The sequence below is a fragment of the Pseudonaja textilis genome, chromosome 1 (assembly GCF_049901715.1).
Source record: "Pseudonaja textilis isolate UNSWEBS1 chromosome 1, rPseTex1.2, whole genome shotgun sequence".
NCBI lineage: Eukaryota > Metazoa > Chordata > Lepidosauria > Squamata > Elapidae > Pseudonaja > Pseudonaja textilis.
The window spans coordinates 205,248,911-205,267,911 of NC_141990.1; the positions used below are offsets into that span (position 1 = coordinate 205,248,911).

Consider the following 19,001-nt stretch of genomic DNA (forward strand, 5'->3'; position numbering starts at 1 on the left):
CTACTGTCGATATCCCGAGGATCTTTCAGAGCGACAATGGGGTTATGATGTGGCTAGATTAAAGTTCAGTTGCTGACGATGTCGTCATGCAGAAAAATCTGAAGCTGCAACGAAAGAATTAAGGGTGTGAACATGGAAAGCATGAACATGGGAAAGCTGAACACAGTAAAAGATTACAGGTAGTCCTCAGCATATGACCAAAATTTCTGTTGTTAAGCGAGACACTTGTTAAGTGAATTTTGGCCCATTTTCAATCTCCTTGTCACAGTTGTTAAGTGAATCACTGCAGTTGTTAAATCAGTAAGATCATTGTTAAATGAATCTGGCTTCTCCATTGACTTTGCTTGTCAGAAGATCACAAAATGGGATCACATGATAGCAGGACATGTAACCATCAAAAATATGAGCCAATTGCCAAGAATCTGATCACATGACCATGGGGATGCTGCAATGGTTGTAAATGTGAAAAACGGTCATAAAACACTTTTTTCAATGTTGTAACTTTGAACATCACTAAATGAATTGTTGTAAGTTGAGGACTATCTCTACCATAATTACATGACATCTTAGGTATCAACAAACTGAGATAGACAGGAATTGGACCCTCTCAATCAGAAGATCACATTGTTTACTACTCAGGATCAAAGAAATAAAAAATGGAATGGCACTGCTTTCATAAGGGTATAACAAGAAGAGTATTTAGCTACAGTGCAATCATAATTGAATAATATTAATTAAACTTCATGGATGCCTCTTTAGTACATCAGTCATCCAAGTTCCAAACATTGATACAGAAGAACACAATGTTGATGGGTTTATGGTGAATCAACAGAACATGTAAGCAAGATTTGCTGTTTGTGCTTGGAGATTGGAATGCCAAAATTAGAAATATCAAGGACAAAAGTATAGTTGGATTCAATGGCCTAAGAAACCCAATTAAAGCAGGAAAACAACTAACCAAAAATGTTTTTCCAAGTTTTTTAAAAATGGTTGGTTTTAAGTATGCTGATTATTTTTGTTAAATAAATGTAACAAAAATAATGAATTTACTTGAGGAACAAAAAAAAAAAGCTTTGGTTTATGGCATGAAATCATTTCAAACACAAATACATATGATTTCTGAACTTTTATAACTCATGATTATGGGAAAATATGGAATAATGTAAGAGAAAAGGTCATTGCAAGTTTGAATTGAGCCTAAAAAGGAATTTTTCTCATATCTCTTATCATTATTATTAGTATAGGCCATCAAAGATAGCTCTAGTACCACACAGATGTCTGATTACAGCAGGGGTGTCAAATTTGATTTCACTGACGGCCACCTCAGGGTTGTGTTTGACCCTGAGGGCTGGGTTGGGCGGTGGCCAGGGAGGACATGGCCAGCCCGATGTCACTTGTGTTTGGGGGGGACCTGTGGTGGCCTGAGCACTCTGCCAGCAAAAATGGACTCCCAAGCTCCGTTTTTTTGCTGTGGTGGCTTCCTGCAACTCTGTCAGCAAAAATGGAGCTCAGGAGGGCTGCCCGCGACTTTTGCATGCTCCATTTTGGGCTGCAATGGCCTCCTACAACCCTCTGCCAGCGAAGATGGAGCTCAGGCCCGCATCCCTCCCAAGCACTATTTTCATTGGCAGAGGCACTGCAGGCCAGTCCTTTGCTGTTTTCAGGGCAGCCCCAAGGGCCAGATCTAAGCACTCTGCTGGCCGGATCCGGCCCCCAAGCCTTGAGTTTGACACCCCTGGACTACAGTACATGTGAGAAAGTTGCATCTGGATATCAATACATGTGGGTATACCAGCAGTTATTATAAAATAACTTTAATGGAATAATGAATTGATTCCACTGACACAATCCATATTTAACCTGATTTGTGCATACTTGCAGTCCAGACATGCATTCTTATACAATGATCATGGAATTTGTGGGATCTTGCCTGATTAAATTTTTAGAGGAGAAAGCAATCCAGAAAACTGTCAGTAAAATAGAGAGGAATAATTGTTCAACTCTTTGAAAGTGCAATTCTTTAATATACTTGGGCAAATTTTAAATAAAAGTTTTTTACCAAAAAGAATTACTCGGGATAACACATAATTTCCTCGATCTTGACAGTTCCGTGAATTGGACAGCTACAGTTTCAGTCAGAATAAGGGCACTTCTGCAAAACGGATGGTTTATGGAATTTTAATATAGCAAGCCTGCAAAGTGCAGGATTCACAATAGAAAAAATGCTTTGAGAAGTTTTGGTTTCCATCAGTGTCAATAATTTCGGTGTAGCTAGTTTTACTGTGATTCACATCCATTTGTTGCCAGTGTAGTTTGAAAGGTTCCGCTCAATTTCACAATCCTTGTCTACTCCACTGACTTCCATTGTTCACAGAAATCTATTGTAAAAAGAAATAGTTGTTATTGTTGTTATTGTATTTATCCCATTTCAAATATACCTCTACATTTGCTGCGGTTGAAAAGGTCAGTCTGAGCCCGTTAACTAACATATCAAATATTTGCATCTTTCCCATAGAGAGGTAGCATTCTTCTATGACTTTAACCATTATGTCAACAGGATAAAGACAAGAATAAAACATGAAAAAACAGGATAAAGAATTTCTATCCACAAAAGCTATTCTCTACACACACACACACACACACACACACACAAACACACACACACACACACAGAGAGAGAGAGAGAGAGAGAGATTTGTATAGACATCATGAATAACAGTAACCCTTGACAAACAGTCCAGATAAGTGTCAATGGAAGTAAAGTATGAAGAGACTCACAATAGGAAAGAACAATTCTCACAACTCTCTCAGATTCTTTTGTTAAATTCTTTCCTAAATCCTGACAAGATTATTGTCTTTCTTGGCTTTGGCTTCTCTTCTCTTGGAAAGTTCTGGTCTGTTCCAACATCCAGTTTGCTTTCTTCTGGTTTTTTTTTTCTTCTTCCATTTTTGACAACAACAAAAAATTCACCTTCATCTCTATGACATCTCTAAGTTCATTCCATAGTTCTTTTGATTCTCTATTGCTGATCTTCAGGACTTTAAAAGGATTCCTGAGATTCTCCTTGAAGATAACAGCTATTGTATATGTTCAAGATCATATCAGAGAAATTGACTGGTTTTCCTTCTTCCTTAACTTAACCTGAAATGGCACATGAGCAATTCATTATTTGTTTCACAGTCTTTGATGCTCTAATTGGGATCTTCCCACTTCCTTTTAGTCCAGAGGTATCAAACTGACGGCCCACAGGCCGGATTCATCATGTGCAGGCCATGCCCACACTGGCTCTGCAAAGGCAAAAAAGTCATGATACATCATGATATGTCACGTGACGTGATCGAGTTTGACACAAATGATTTAGTTGATCTGGTTTCTTTGTATTTCATCTGGTGACATCCATAAATGTTTCAGTCATTTGAAGATAGTGTTAGCTATGAAGAAATTACTGGAGGAGCAGAAATTAATAGGTTGTTCCCCTGCTTCGGTACCCAGTTACAGATAGTCCTTGCCTTACGACTACAATTGAGCCCAAAAGTTCTCTTGCTAAGCAAGAGAGTTGTTAAGTGAATTTTGCCCCATTTTACAACCTTTCTTGCCACTATTATTAAGTGAATCACTGCATATTTCCAAGTTTGGCATTCCAGTCTCTAGTCTCAAGCAGCACATCCTCCTGGCAGATTCTTTGATCTCAAATTTATTTATTTATTTATTTGATTTGTCAATCGCTTACAAGATAACAGGCATAAGTATATACATAGTTATGAATACATGAAATGGGTACATATAAGAAAAATAAAAGAAACAATAGGACAGGGACGGTAGGCTCGTTGGTGTGCTTCTGCATGCCCCCTACAGACCTCTTAGGAAAGGGGTGAGGTCAATAGTAGACAGTCTAAGGTTAAAGTTTTTGGGGTTTGGGGAAGAAACCACAGAATCAGGTAGAGTATTCCAGACATTGACCACTCTGTTGCTGAAGTCGTATTTCCTGCAATCAAGTTTGGTGTGGTTAACCTGAGTTTGTATCTATTGTTTGCTCTTGTGTTGTTATGGTTGAAGCTGAAGTATTCATTGACAGGTAGGACATTGCAATGTATGATTTTATATACCATACTTAGATCAGACCGAAGATGGTGTAATTCAAGGTTTTCTAGGTCTAGAATTTCAAGTCTGGTGGCATAAGGTTTTCTACAATGAGTAGAGGAGTGGAGAACTCTTCTTGTGAAATATTTCTGGACTTTCTCAACTGTGCTAATATCAGATACGTAATGTGGGTTCCAGACTGATGAGCTGTATTCGAGTACTGGTCTAGCAAATGTTTTGTATGCTCTAGTTAGTAGTGTGATATTATCAGAGAAAAAGCTACGTAGGATTCGATTAACAACGCTTAATGCCCTTTTGGCTATGTAGTTACAGTGGGCTCTAGCACTTAGATCATTAGAGATGAGTATTCCAAGGTACTTTACAGAGCTTGGATCATCAGCAAGATCTTGACTATTTAGCTTGTATTTTATTTTCTGATTTTTTTTGCCAATATGTAATACAGAGCATTTATTTGTTGAGATTTGAAGTTGCCATTTGTTTGACCATTCTGATACATAGTCAAGATCTTTTTGAAGGGTAGCACTATTGTCTGTGGTATTGAACAGCTTTACATCATCAGCGAAAAGAACGCAGTTGCTCTTAATATGATCACAGAGCTCATTTATGTAGAGTATGAAAAGAGTTGGTCCTAGAACACTGCCTCGAGGGACACCACTCTTGGCAGGTACAGAATTTGATAGGACACTCCCAATTTTGACCATTTGTTGTCTGTTTGACAGGAATGCTTCTATCCAGTTATGCAGTTGTCCAGAGATACCATAAGATTTTAGTTTTAGGAGTAGTTTGTTGTGTACCACTGAATCAAAGGCTTTACAGAAGTCTATGTAGATTGAGTCTATTGCTTTGCCCTGATCGAGTTGTGTCGTCCATATGTTTCTGCAGTGTAAGAGTTGCAGATTACAGGATAGTTTTTGTCTGAAACCAAATTGTTTATTGGAGAGTAGGTTGTTTGTCTCTAAGTGGAGGATAATGGATTGGTTAATAATTGATTCCATGATTTTACAGGTGACGCAGCATAAGGAGATTAGTCTGTAATTTTCAACTAGGCCCTTTTTGAAGATGGGGATGACCCTGGCTTGTGACCATAGATTAGGCAAGGAGCTGGTCCTGAAAGATTTTTCAAATATTATGCTTAGAGGTTCGATTATGGCAGTGGATAACTTTTTTAAGAAGTAGGCACATATTCCATCTGGTCCAATAGAGATCATTTTAGATTGCATAGTGCTTTTTCAACATTGTCTTCTGTAAAATCGATATGTATTAGATCATTGTAGTTGTCTGTGGTTCAGCTAGGAAACACTGGGCATGATCCATTGCTGTTTACAAATACTGAGCCAAAGAATGTGTTAAAGATGTTGGCTTTAATGGTGTCGTGGTTGCAGTCTTTACCATTAGGTCCTATCAGGGGTGGGATGGACCTTGAGTCTTTTAGTTTGTTGTTTACAAAATTGTAAAAAGCACAGGTGGAATTGGTGCATAGAAGGTTTTCCTCTTGTTTAATGTGATAATTGGTGCATTCAGTTTTTATCTGGTGGCATAAATTTTTGTATCAGCTTTTGAAATTAGCAACATGACCAGATTTGTTTTTCTGCCAGAGTGATCTCTTTTTGGATTGAAGTTTCCTTATTGTTATGGGTAATCTGTTGTTGTTTTTTTTGTTTTGGGAGTTGTTATTGGTACATATAGTTTGATGACTCTTTTGACTTCAAGTAAAAATACGTTGTAATGGTCTTCAACAGTATTGCATCCAGTGAATAGAGATTGCCAATCAAGGGATGAGAGATTGTTGTCTATAAGATCATAGTTGCCTTTTTTGAAGTTATAATTGGGGATTACATCATTGTGATGATTTTTGTGTGGGCGTATGTTGAGACAAAAGTCAATCATATTGTGGTCACTGCTGGAAAAGGGTTCTTTAGTTTGTATTCCATAAATTAAATTCAAACTATTGAAGAAGATGAGATCGAGGCAGTTGTTTAGTCTAGTGTTGTTGGTTACTAGTTGTTCCAGTCCCAGATTTGTAACAGCATTGTTGAAGGTTGCGTGTATGGGTTCAGTTGTACATTCATTTAGGGTCCAGTCAATATGAGGTAGATTGAAGTCACCAAGAAAGATAAAAGTGTGTGGGCAGGATGCTGCCCATGTTAGTAGTGTATTTAGCTTGTTTACATGTTTAATGTCATAATCAGGTGCTCTGTAACATAGTAAGAATCAAAATGTGAAGTTGTGAAATGTGAAATTGAAGTTGATTATAAAACTTATCAACCTCGTCTTCTTTTGCATTAGTGGTTCAAGAATAAACTTGAATTATTGTCATATTAAAGCATTGTCCAAAATCCAATTGATATTATTAACTGAGAATACAAAGCTAAAAAATCAGAATTATAAGAAGGCATATTGCTAAATACAATTAACTACAAAGACCTTACAAAAAAGCCACATTTGCACTTGCTTCTGGAAACATGAAGATGGAGGTCATAAGTGATTCAAAGGAAAACCATGTTTAACATTGTAATTTACATCTGCGTGAGTTTAGAAATAATACAAATGTGATGTTTTTCTCACAGCTGTCTGTGAACCAAAATGCCTGTTTGGAGGCCGATGCATCCAACCAAATGTTTGTGCTTGTAGAAGTGGATACGTTGGTCTTGACTGTGGAAAGAAGGTATGGCATTGTTTCAAACAGTGGTAGCAATTAATAAAAGGGGAATACAATTAAATGGCAATGTGATTAAAACATTTTGGGCATACCCTATAAAAAGAGTGTGGCTTTTGCTTACTCTTACAATAACTTGTGAAATGTTATTAATATGGAGTATATGGAATTAAGGCAGTAGGACAGAGAGGAACACAAGGTCTGCTGTATTTGGATTATGTTAGGTGAGACTCTTATAACAAGCTTTCCACATTCAGTATTCTGAAGGTAGAGTCACCTTTCAATGCAAAATTATAGTTATTGGTGTGTTTCATGACAGCATCATTCTTCCCAGAAAATTCCCAGCTTTTGCTTGAAATTAGCAGACCTGAAGATAAGAAGAAACAAGATTTATTGTAATTTTAGATTTCATAATAGCTATTTAAACTGGGCAGTTATAGCCAGAGATAGTGGTAAGCATCCTGCAATTTCTGAAGTACTTTACTTCAATTTCTACTATGAAACCCTTGGTTTCAATTAAATGCACTAAAGAGATTGATTGTCTGTATGTGTTTTGAATGGTGTTTTGCAAGCTTTCCATTATATCAAAATCAAAATTATAAGTTGTGTTTTCAGAACATCACCACGATTGTGAATGTTAAGAGTATGAGATCTGCAAGCTCACAAATGAAGTAAATCTTTGTTGCACTTTGTAGAAAATACCAAATCATATGCTGAGCATCCATTTTCCTACAGTGAGCCATTGTACTGTAAATAGAATTTGGAGATGTGTTAGCAAAAGTTGTAGTATATGAGAAATGGCACCCATGGAGGTCACTGCACTCTCACTAACTCATTTATCTTGTCATGAAGTAAAGTCATTTTTAAAAAGAATACAGCCCACACCTAACCCGCTATGGTTAGACGGATCTCCAGCAAAATTGAATTAAATTATCTTCTTCATACTCAATTCAGCTTTGAATCAGATGAAGAATAAAACCAACAACTAGTCATTATACTCAGTCCAAGTTCTCAGGTTAATAATTTAATAATTTGATACTTTTGAATCATTGGAAATTTGTGTGTGTGTGAGAGAGAGAGAGAGAGTGGGGTAGAGGGAGAAGGAAAGGGGGAGAGAGCGCAAGAGGGAGAGAGAGTGCGAGAGGGAGAGAGAGATTTTCAGTGGTTTAGGCTTATTACAGTATGATTAAGGTTGTGCAGGTATGATCACAAACTGTATCTTACCACTAATCTTAAGAGATGTATTTATCCATTTATATCTATCTATCTATCTATCTATCTATCTATCTATCTATCTATCTATCTATCTATCTCTATCTATCTATCTATCTATCTATCTATCTATCTATCTTAAAAAATTTATAGGGCACCCATGTTACCTCAGGAGGTAACTCTGGACAGTTTACAATCATAAAAGATAAAAACTATATAAATTGAAAACATAGTAAGTTGGTACAAAATCCAAACACTAGAAGCCAATTAAAAGATGGGAAGGATAGGACCTCTATTCTGATGCTCCATCATTGGAGCCCTAAGCTAACTGGAAGTGCCAGATCTTTAGGTTCTTATGGAAGGTCAGGAAAGTTGGGGCTGACCTCACGACCTATAATATTATACATTTACATTAGATGTATGGCTGAGCCAATATTCTCATTTTGCTAATTGTTATTGGGTTTTTTTTCAGCTTCTATATGTTATTTATAATTTTGCTCTGTGTTCTTTTCCTTGTTTTTAAGTATTGCTTTTAAATAAGTCTGAAGTTGAGATGGGCAGCCTTACAAAATGAATAAATATACAAATAATTAAGCCTCCAACAGTGAAACAGAAAGAAAGTAGCTAACTTCATTGTTTAATATTCTAATGCTTCTAAAGGGACATAAATCAATTTTCACAGTGTCCATAATGATCACTTCCATTGTATACTTACCATGGAGAACGTTTCCTTCTTTTTCTACCTTCATACACTGTGACACTTTTTTCTAAACAACTTATCCCTACACTGGGCATAAATCATGAACTGCACGATTGGCTGAGGAGATAAAACAGACTATCAAAAAGAAAATAATTGAAGGTTGAGATCTCATGAATGGTGAAGACATAAATTGTGTCAATCCATCTGGCCACAAATGAAAACACAATCTGAATTATAGGAGTGCATTGTATTTGTGTGATAAAACTGTTTAAATATTTAATACAAAATAATTATCTTATTAAAATAACCTGCCTGGAAAGAGATTTCTTATTTAGACTTTTTTTTCTCTCAACAGAGATCCCAAATCCAGCTATAATTAATTGTATTTACTCTCATATAAAAGTAAATCCTACTGTATCCAGTAGAGTTAACTTATCTGAGTAAACATTTTTGATAACAGACTATTATAAATGCCTTTGAAAGCAATTAACCAGTTAGCTACAGGTAACTAATTTCATTTTCTAAGATTATGTATATGTTTTAAATCAGGATTCTTCAAAGGAGATTACTTTAAGCTTTATATTTTAATACATTTATCTTGTAAATACTTATAAACAAAACTAATCTGATAGGAAAATGAAATAACATAATCCTGGCTGACAATTATCTTTAATTTCTGGACATTTCTGGATTTCTTTTTCCTTTGAAAAAGTCCATCTCCTAGAGCTAGAAAGCAGAGCAAAAGTTGACAATTGCATTTTGAATACTTCTACTATTACTAATACTATTAATATACTTATGCTAATACTAATACTTATGCTAACACTTATACTAATACTAATACTATTAATACTACTACTACTACTACTAGCATACATACTATTGGGAACCAGAAGGCAAGCCTGTTCTAGAATTTCTTCTCCATCCTTGATTATTCTTCAAGGATTCCTTTAATTTCATTTAATTTCTTTACATTCCTTCTAGTAAGTGTCAAGCAGAATTTGATACGTGATGTCTTTGGGTCGAGATGGTGTCTGCAGATATGGGAGGATTGCCTGGAGAACTAGTCACCAGGACTATTCTCAAATCAGACCCAATACAGCCCCTTACTTAGCTTAACTTATTTTATAAGACTGACAACAGTATGATGCATCTCTCCAAACTCTCTGCCCCACAAAAAGGAATGGTATAATATTATGAATAACTTTGAACTCAGCAGCGTTAGATGAAGGTCATCCTGGGATGGTGAAGTAATTGTAAAATCCACAAGGGGTCAGCAAGAATAACCTCTTAATGTATATTAGTAATGTAATCTATCTCACCATAATAATGTCTATCTAAGTACAAAATATGGTAGAATTTTTCAGAGGAAGATATGAGTCACCAGAGCCCTACTGATTATTCTGCATTGTTCTTATTCTTAGTGGAGAGAGACTTGCCGTAATTTGACTGGATGGTAACTACTATCATGAAGAAAATATCTCTATTAGTTCATGATTATGTGTTTCGCCTTCCTTCTCTTTAATAATTCCCACTGAATGCAGGGAACAAGTGGATCTTAAGTTTCTTCTATAACAAAGAATGTCCATCTCAACTTCTGCCTCCCTTTTTTTTCTTCTAAATTCATATATACTTCACTGAAATGTATTCAGTATTGTTTAATCTTTTTCAGATTGCATGTGGGTGAATTATCCTCTTGGAAATGGAAGGCCAGGGAATCTGGCCTAACTTGAAGTAGTTATTCCATTTTTAGCCCATGTCATGGCCTAAGAGGAAAGGACAATTTCCAAAGATTTTCAGTTATTTTTCAGAAACCAGGCCAAAAAGAGATTCACTATAAGAAATTCCCTTGCTTGCGTGCTTACTTGCTTACCTGCTTCCTTCTTTCTTTACACCTAATCTCTACCCTTTCCCATTCCAGTCCCAAAAGGATAAAGTAAGTACTAGGTAGATAAATTTCCATATTGATTACCTTTTCCTAAAACAAACCACTGATCTCATACTAAAACATGTAATCATTGTATTTCAACCCAGCCCTGAAAAAATCTGTGTAAGATCAAACTGTGAACAGAAAACAATATTTGATCTTCCATGATGCACTTGCTGTGATGGGAATCGCACAGGACCACTCATTTTTAAATATTTACAATTTTTTATTTAGTGCTATCAAATGTTATCAGGCAAGATAATAAGATCCTATACTTCTCTGTCTCTATTGTTGTTGTTTTTCATTCTTCTTCTTTTAAGATCTTCCCATTTATTAGCATGTATGGCCTTAACCAGTAAATTGAGCTATATTGGTTAGGATACAGGATATAATCCCAGGATCAACTCTTTACTCTGTCACTTCTATAGGTTGTTATGAATAAATAATGAAGACACACCACACACTGCTGTTAACTTGAGCTCCAGAACAAGAATATAAAGCCAAGAAGCAATAAACTCTATAAATAATCAGGCTTCTTCTAATGTTGGAGCTATAATTTCGAAAATTCCCAGCACACATTTGAAATCCTCAAATGTCTGGAGGATGCCAGACATGACAGATTGATAGTAAATATGATGGGCAAACAGTGGTTTTAAAACTGTTTGACCCAATTACCCCTTTTCTGGTCTCAAATGATCATTATCTCCACCAATAAAAATAAATAAATAAATCCAGATTCATTTGTTTTGCACAAGCATCTCGGTAGCAATAATCTGAGTCTTGTTCCTTGACACACAAACAATTACAAAGTGCTCCATTATTCCCTTGGTAATTACACACACATACACACACACACACACACACAGGGGTGGGATTCAAATTTTTTAACAAATGGTTCTGTGGGAATAGCTTAGTTGGTGGGTGTGGCTTGGTGGTCATGTGACTGGGTGGACATGGTGAACTCAACATCACTCACATCGAGGCACGCATCTCCTCGCATGGCCTCTTATGACTGTGGGGCTGCTGCAACAGTCGTAAGTGTGAAAAATGTTCATAAGTCACTTTTTTCAGTGCCATTGTAACTTTGAATGGTCACTCCACATAAGCGAAGTACCAGCAAAAGAGGAAAAAAAAACTCCAGAGAAGTTCCAGAGACAGGAAGTCTAGTCCTGCCAAGAATGTAATAAGGGTTAGCGGAGAGGCAGTTTCTGTAAGCAACTCCAGAATGTTCCTTCCTGTCTTCCTTACAGGATTAGGCCAGTAATTTCTTCTAACAACCGGTTCACTGAATTACTTAACAACCGGTCCTAGTGAATAGGTATGAACTGGTAGAATCCCACCCCTGCATACACACACACACACACACACACACACACACACACATACATACACACACCATTTTCATCAGTTATTTATGGATTATCTTTCAATCACATATAACTTTATTGAAGTATATCGCTGCATTGTATAATGAGTGGGTGATGGAACAGCCAATCAAATATTGGCAATCCTCCTGCCAGGTTATATTGCAGCAGGAAGGGGGACCTCAGGGAAAAGGATGGAGGAGGGGCAGGTGGACCCACAGGTTTGAGGGGCTCTCAATCCAAGTCCAGGATTAGCTCTCCATCGGTCATAGGAATAATGTTAGAGTAGGCTAGAATTTATGGGATATCAATCAATTTGTAAAAAAAACAAGTGAATCAGGTTTAAACCCATTTTACTAAATAAGAGTCCATTTGTTCAGGTGATATCCAAGCTTCTAATGTTACCCACATTCTAATTAGTTAACTTAAAATCTTTTTGTTTTTAATCAACCCTCAGGCTTCCACAACAAGAAAGACACATGTGACAGACTTTTGCAGAGACCACTTGTGCTTGCTTTGCTTTCCTCTGCTTTTATTTCCAATGAAAAAGGGGTCCAGTAGAAGCGAAACAATCATAAAACACGCAGCTGGTATGTCATTTCCCTAACACATAAAGAGGAGTGTGAATACTTCTCAAAGCCACACATTGCTGCAGATAGACATTGTTGCATTCCCTTGAAGTTGGCCTTTTGGCTGAACAATACAGACCTCCTGAGGAAGAAAGCAAACCAAAATCTGTGCGCTTGTTTATGTTGCTGAGTGATTGCCAATTCATTTTTTGACATTTTTAGTTTAATTTGTTTCTGAGTTTTGCTAAAAGGGGATTTCTAAATGTGTTCCTGGGGGATAATGAACTTTCTAGCACAGTAATCACTCTTTTATATTAAAAAAAAACCTCTATTGTATTTTGAGCATGTCTGGGTTGTTTGCAAGATGCAGATAATGTGGTTTGGAAATAAACATGAAGGCAAATGCCCTTGCTAGGTTGTAAAATCAAAGCTGACAGATACGGCAGACTTCTTTACGAAAGAGGAAAAACTGCTAACACACTAGGCAAGTACAAAGATGTTGGTTCTGGTTTTTTTTTTTAATGTTAATAAAATCATTAACCAAAAGAAAAAAGTCAGATGAAGCACTACTGAATAATCAAATACTGATATATTTATTTAATCTATTTAAATTTGAGGAGTACGATAGCTCAGCAGTTAAAGATATTGAGCTTGTCAGCTGGAGAGTGGAGAGCCCGGATTTGAGACCCCAACACTGCGTGATGGGGCAAGCTCCCATTCTTGCCCAGCTCCTGCCCGCCTAGCAGTTTGAAAGCATGCAAATGCAAATAGATAAATAGGTACCATTTTGTGGGAAGGTAATAAGTATTCTGTGTTTCACCGCCTGCTCTGCACTGCGATGTGATGTCATGCTGCCTATATGACCAGGGAAATGTTTTCAGGTAACACTGGCTGCCTTGGCTAAGAAATGAGATGAGCACCATCTCCTAGAATCAGATACAATTGGATAGGGGGAACTTTTACCTTTATTTACATTTGAATAACAAAATGTGTTCTGTTTGTTTGTTTGTTTAGGTCATTTAAGCTTGCTTTCTCATAAACCTCTGCTGGAAATGTATAGGTTAGATTACTTTTTAAAGATTTCTGAAAGAAACTTGCAACAAATCCTTTGTTTCTTAGCTCTATGGTTGCCACTTCTTTAGCTTTGTAACATTTCAATTTGAGCTAAAGATATACTTTTGGATGTTTTTCGTTCTGTTTGGGGAAAAAAACAATTTTCCACAATTATGGACATTGTAGAACAAACAAAAACTCCATAATTTCATGAAATGTAGCATTCTCTCTCTCTCTCTCTCTCTCTCTCTCTCTCTCTCTCACACACACACACACACACACACACACACACACACACACACACTATTGAATTTTAGATTCAGATGTCCGTAGTTTTCTACTGCTGAGATATATGTATTACCTTAGGTATACAAATAATTCTCATTTAACAATTACAATTGGGATCAGCAACTCAGTGAAACTACAACTATGCTTATGATCTTCAGCTTTCCTTTGCTTTAAAGAATTGTGAAGGTCATCGATGTAAGGATTGGTCTTAAAATTACCTTTTCAATATTGACATTACAGTGAACAGTTGCTAAATGAAGCAGTTGCGAAATGAGGGTTGCCTCTAGTCCAAAATCACTCAAAATACAAATTTAATATACTGTTGAAAAAGCTTAAAAGGTTATCCCAAAGGTGCTTTTTCAAAAGGCAACTGGACTTTCTGTTTTTTCTTTGAAGTTGTTTCGCTTCTCATCCAAGAAGTTTCTTCAGCTCCGAGTTTCTTGGATGAGAAGCAAAACGTCTTCAAAAAGAAAAAACAGAAAGTCCAGTTGCCTTTTGAAAAAGCACCTTTGGGACAACCATGACCTGAATGACTGAGAATCTCCATAGATACTTAAAAAGTTGTGTATAAAATATTGAATTAGCAATATTCCGCAGGCTAATTTATATACTGCAGTCTAAGCTGTAGTGTACTACAGTCTTCTTTGTTAGAAGAAGGAACTTGAGTTGGTAGGTGAAAAACGGGTGGGACAAAGCAAAGATCATGAGATAGAAAATGGAGGAGATAGAGCAACCCGGAGGAGATAGAGCAATGATTACCTGTACAGTATCTAATAGGAATTAAGTTTCATTTGACCAAGTTTCAACTATGTAACTATAGGCTACAACCATCCTCCAGCAGGGTTGGGATTCAAATTTTTTAACAACCGATTCTGTGGGTGTGGCTTAGTTGGTGGGTGTGGCTTGGCGGTCATGTGACTGGGTGGGCATGGCCAACTCGATGTCACTCATGTCAAGGGGAGCTTCTCCTTGCCTGGCCTCTCATGACAATGGGGATGCTGCAATGGTCATTTCCTCCCAGCAACAGTGTAAAAAGCTTAAAACAACATTTCCCCTTTAAGAAAGTATCAAGAAAGTATCCTTCTGAGATAGTAAGTCTAGGCATACTGCCAAGAATGTAATAAGGGTGGAAAAAAACAAAGGATTTGTTTTAACTACTGGTTCTGCAAACTGCTTAGAAAGTTAACAAGGGGTTCTATAGAACTTGTCAGAACCAGTAGAATCCCACCCCTGTCCTCCATCCCCAAAAAATGTTGGAAATATTCTCCATCTTCCTTTTATGCCTTGTTGGACGATTGTTAGGATTAGATTAGGAAAGAGAAGAGAGCAGCTATGTGAGGAACTGGATAAAAAAATGTCATTAAATACTAAAAATTCCTGTTATTGAATTGTTGAAACAAAGCTCCTGTGGATCCATCTGATTTGAAGATGCATAAATGTAATAATAGAATAAATAAAGTGGAAGTCTTGTGATTAATCCCAAAGCAATAGGTGCAAGTTCCTGGTATACATAAATGGACTACTTCCATTTTTACATGGGCAAAAGTCTGAAATAAGATATTCTTTGGGGGGGAAGAGAATGACAGGGTGTAAAAGATAGATCCTGTAAACATTACTTTACTCTGCAAAGATGTGATTGTACTGAAGATGGCATTGTGGTAATATGTCTAATTCTTTATTTCTCAACATAGCATGTTAAGGATCATACATTAAAGAGGAGAAACATGCAGAGCCTGACTTCTGAAGTTCCTTCTGCCCTCTAAACAGTAGACTCATGCTGAGTCACATGATTACCTCTCCAGTAGGATTGCATGGGGCTGTGGGGGGGGTTTCCTCTCCAGAATGCTTGTTCAAATTTGACTTTTCTTTTTGGTTTCTCCACTGGTAGGATTCACATTTTTATACTACCAGTTCTGTGGGCGTGACTTGGTGGGCATGGCGGGGGAAGGATACTGTAAAATCTCCAGTCTGGGGTGGGATTTGCTGGTTCTCTGAACTACTCAAAATTTCCGCTACCGGTTCTCCAGAACCTGGTCAGAACCTGCTGAATATCACCTCTGGGTTTCTCCCACACCCCAACTCTGACACCGTACTATTGAGATTCCAGAAATTTACCCTTCTATTCGACATACAGATTAGTCTCATGCTTATAAATACACAATTTCTTTCCAATATTATGTTGGAATAAAAATAGGTGACAGTAGATGCCTAGTTATAAGAACTGGTGTAACTAAATTGGTTCTTTCCCTGTTTTAGATGTACAGAAACATATTTATGGATTTAACTTCCAGGGTAGAGTTATTTATTTAATTTTCCCCCTTAAATCAATTTATATTGATGAACTAGCTTTTTAAAAATACATCAGAGTAGATCATTATAGCAAGGATCTGAGGTGCTTTGAATGCATAAACATGATATTCAGATGTGTATCCATCATCCAATGAATCATACAATTATATTTAGTGGTTTTTATCACTATCATATATGAGATCTTAATACTTTGTAATACAATTTTGAAACTGTTAACAACAAACAAATTGGATATAGTTACTGAGAGTTCAGAAATTGTCTTCTCTTAGAAATGAATCAAACACAAACTTTGCACCCTGTTTCTGGATTTATACTAAAGTGTTTCTTATAGCCCTATAGTTGCTTTCACCATAAGTTATTTTCTATCATTTGATTTCTTGTTTATCAGCTGAAATGTTGGGACATTGAATCACAAATCTGTATTGTATAAAATACAGATTTTAAACAATAAAATCTAAAATAAAATAAAATAAAATAAAAGATATCTTCCTATAAGCAAGATGTCAATGTGGTTCCCATGTCATATGGAAAGCAGCAATTGTTGCCACCTCTGCATTAGAGGGCAGCCAAAATATTTTAGCAATATAGCTATTTTATGCATTGGAAGAGACATCATCCCTTGTTGAGGACTTCTCATTAGATACATGCCTTAGAATCAGATCTCTCTTTTGGACTGCTATGGTAACGGAGGTAAACATTTGGGTGGCCCGATGAAATCTAATTGGTTTTTGGACAGTGACAAAAGTTAAACTGAAAAAAAGAATGTGGGGCAACAATATGTTATTCAATGTTTAATGCTAAACATGTTTGGTGGCAGTAGTACTTGAAACTGTTTGCAATCTAGTCTTTTTAATGAATACTTATTTCTGTTTCACAGCTCTCCATACGATGACGAACACAACAGGACAGTGAAGGTACACATTTTGAAGTTGTTGTGCAACATTTTAAAAAAAAAGATTGGCTGAGAGTATGCTGCAAAGGACTGATGAAAATTTTCTGCTTCCTACTTTTTCTTTAAAAAAAACAACAAATTTTATTAATTTTACAATTAAAAAAAACAAATCTACAACATATACACAAATGACAAAACCAGAGAAAAGCAAGAAAAAAAGAAAGAAGCACGAAAGGAAAGGAAAAAGAAAGAAAAGGAAAAAGGGGAAGGTGAATACTTAAAAACATTTTCTTTTTGGACAGTTTGTAAGATCTTTTCTTCTTAAATTGTATCATATACGCACATCTTATCAATATCTATATTTGGATTACATTCAAGTAAGTTTATCCTATTCTTTTTTTATACCTTATAATACATGATCTATCTTTGGTCTAGCCATTTATACCAAGAATTCCAGTTGTTATAATATATTGAAGAAAATATATTGAAGAATCTTTGTTTTTTAGGGCTAGGGTTAGTTTGTCCATTTCTGCACAATCTGAAATTTTCTGGATGTTCATCTGTTCTGTAGGTATGTGAGGTAATTTCCAGCACTGAGCAAATGCTAGCCTGGCCGCTGTTAAGATATGTATTATTAAATACTTCAATTTTTTTGGTAACTGTTTGTCAAAAATCCCTAATAGGAAGGACTCTGGTTTATATTCAATTTGTTCTTTGGTTATCTCCTCTAGCCATTTTCTAACTCTTTGCCAATATTTCTGAGTTTCCTTACATGACCACCACATATGGAAAAAGGTTCCATCTATACTTTTACATTTCCAGCATTTTGGACTCGTGTTGGGGTGCATCTTCGCCAACCTCGAAGGGGGAGGGTGCCATCTGTAAAACATTTTGTATGCGTTTTCTTTATAAGCTGCCGATTTTGTGATCTTATTGTTTCTGTTCCAAATCTTTTCCCATTCTGTTAATGTAATACTCCGTCCGACATTCCTGCTCCAAGCTATCATATTTCCTTTGACTATCTCTTGTTCTAGTTCTACTTCCAGTAAGTATTTGTAAAATTTAGTTATATTTTTTTTGTTTGATCCTAATAAAATTTTATCTAAGTGCTGCAGTTTGTTACAAATTCCGAAATCTTTATTATCTTGTTTATATCTACTATGGATTTGGAGATATACCCACTGATCGATTTTAAATCCTCTCTCTTGTAGTTCTTGTCTTGTTTTCAATTTTCCTTGTAAATCTAATAAGTCTTTGTATTTGATCATTTTTGTAATGTCCAAATTATTGGGATGAACCATTGCCTCCATTGTCAATAGCCAAATCGGTACTTTTAAATAATGTTTTTTTCCGTACTTTTTTTCAGTTGGTTAATAGTGAATCTCTAAGTAGGTGTCTATGGAAATATGACTGATTGGGTTTCCCCACTTCCCATAAGAAGGTGTGCCAACCTCTCTGCAGATCATGGCCTTCTAATATTAGCGTTCTTTTGTTAAGTAAGTTCACCCAGTCTTTTAACCATAATAAAGTAGCTGCTGTATAATATAATTCCCAATTTGGAAGTGCTAATCCCCCTCTACTCTTCAGATCCTGTAATGCCTTTACGTTGATTCTAGTTTCTTTCCTTGCCAGATGAATTTAAGTGTTATCTTATTTAGTTCTTCAAAAAAAAAATTATGCAATTTAATTGGAATTATCTGAAATAGGTATAAGAATTTTGATAAAATGTTCATTTTGATAGAAGCAATCCTGCTTCCTGTGAAAGTTGCAACCTGCTCCATGATTCTAAATCTTTCTTTACTTGTTGCAACAATTTATCATAGTTATTCTCTTTAAGTGTTTTACATTGCGGTGTTAGCCATATTCCTAAATATTTAACTTTCTTTGTTACCTGTATTCCCATACTTACCTCTAATTCTTTTTTCTGG

The 19,001-nt window shown here is 36.1% G+C and overlaps 1 protein-coding gene across 1 annotated transcript in view; it reads left to right on the top strand.

Moving 5' to 3' along the window:
- Positions 1 to 17,140, top strand: part of VWDE (von Willebrand factor D and EGF domains) — a 200,146-nt gene extending 183,006 nt beyond the window's left edge. Inside the window, exons 32-33 of the mRNA XM_087925528.1 lie at positions 6,670 to 6,767; positions 17,059 to 17,140. Of these exons, the coding sequence (XP_087781654.1) occupies positions 6,670 to 6,767; positions 17,059 to 17,073 (113 nt within the window). The 3' untranslated portion in view covers positions 17,074 to 17,140. The remainder of the gene's footprint in view (positions 1 to 6,669; positions 6,768 to 17,058) is intronic.
- The last annotated feature ends 1,861 nt before the right edge of the window (positions 17,141 to 19,001 follow it).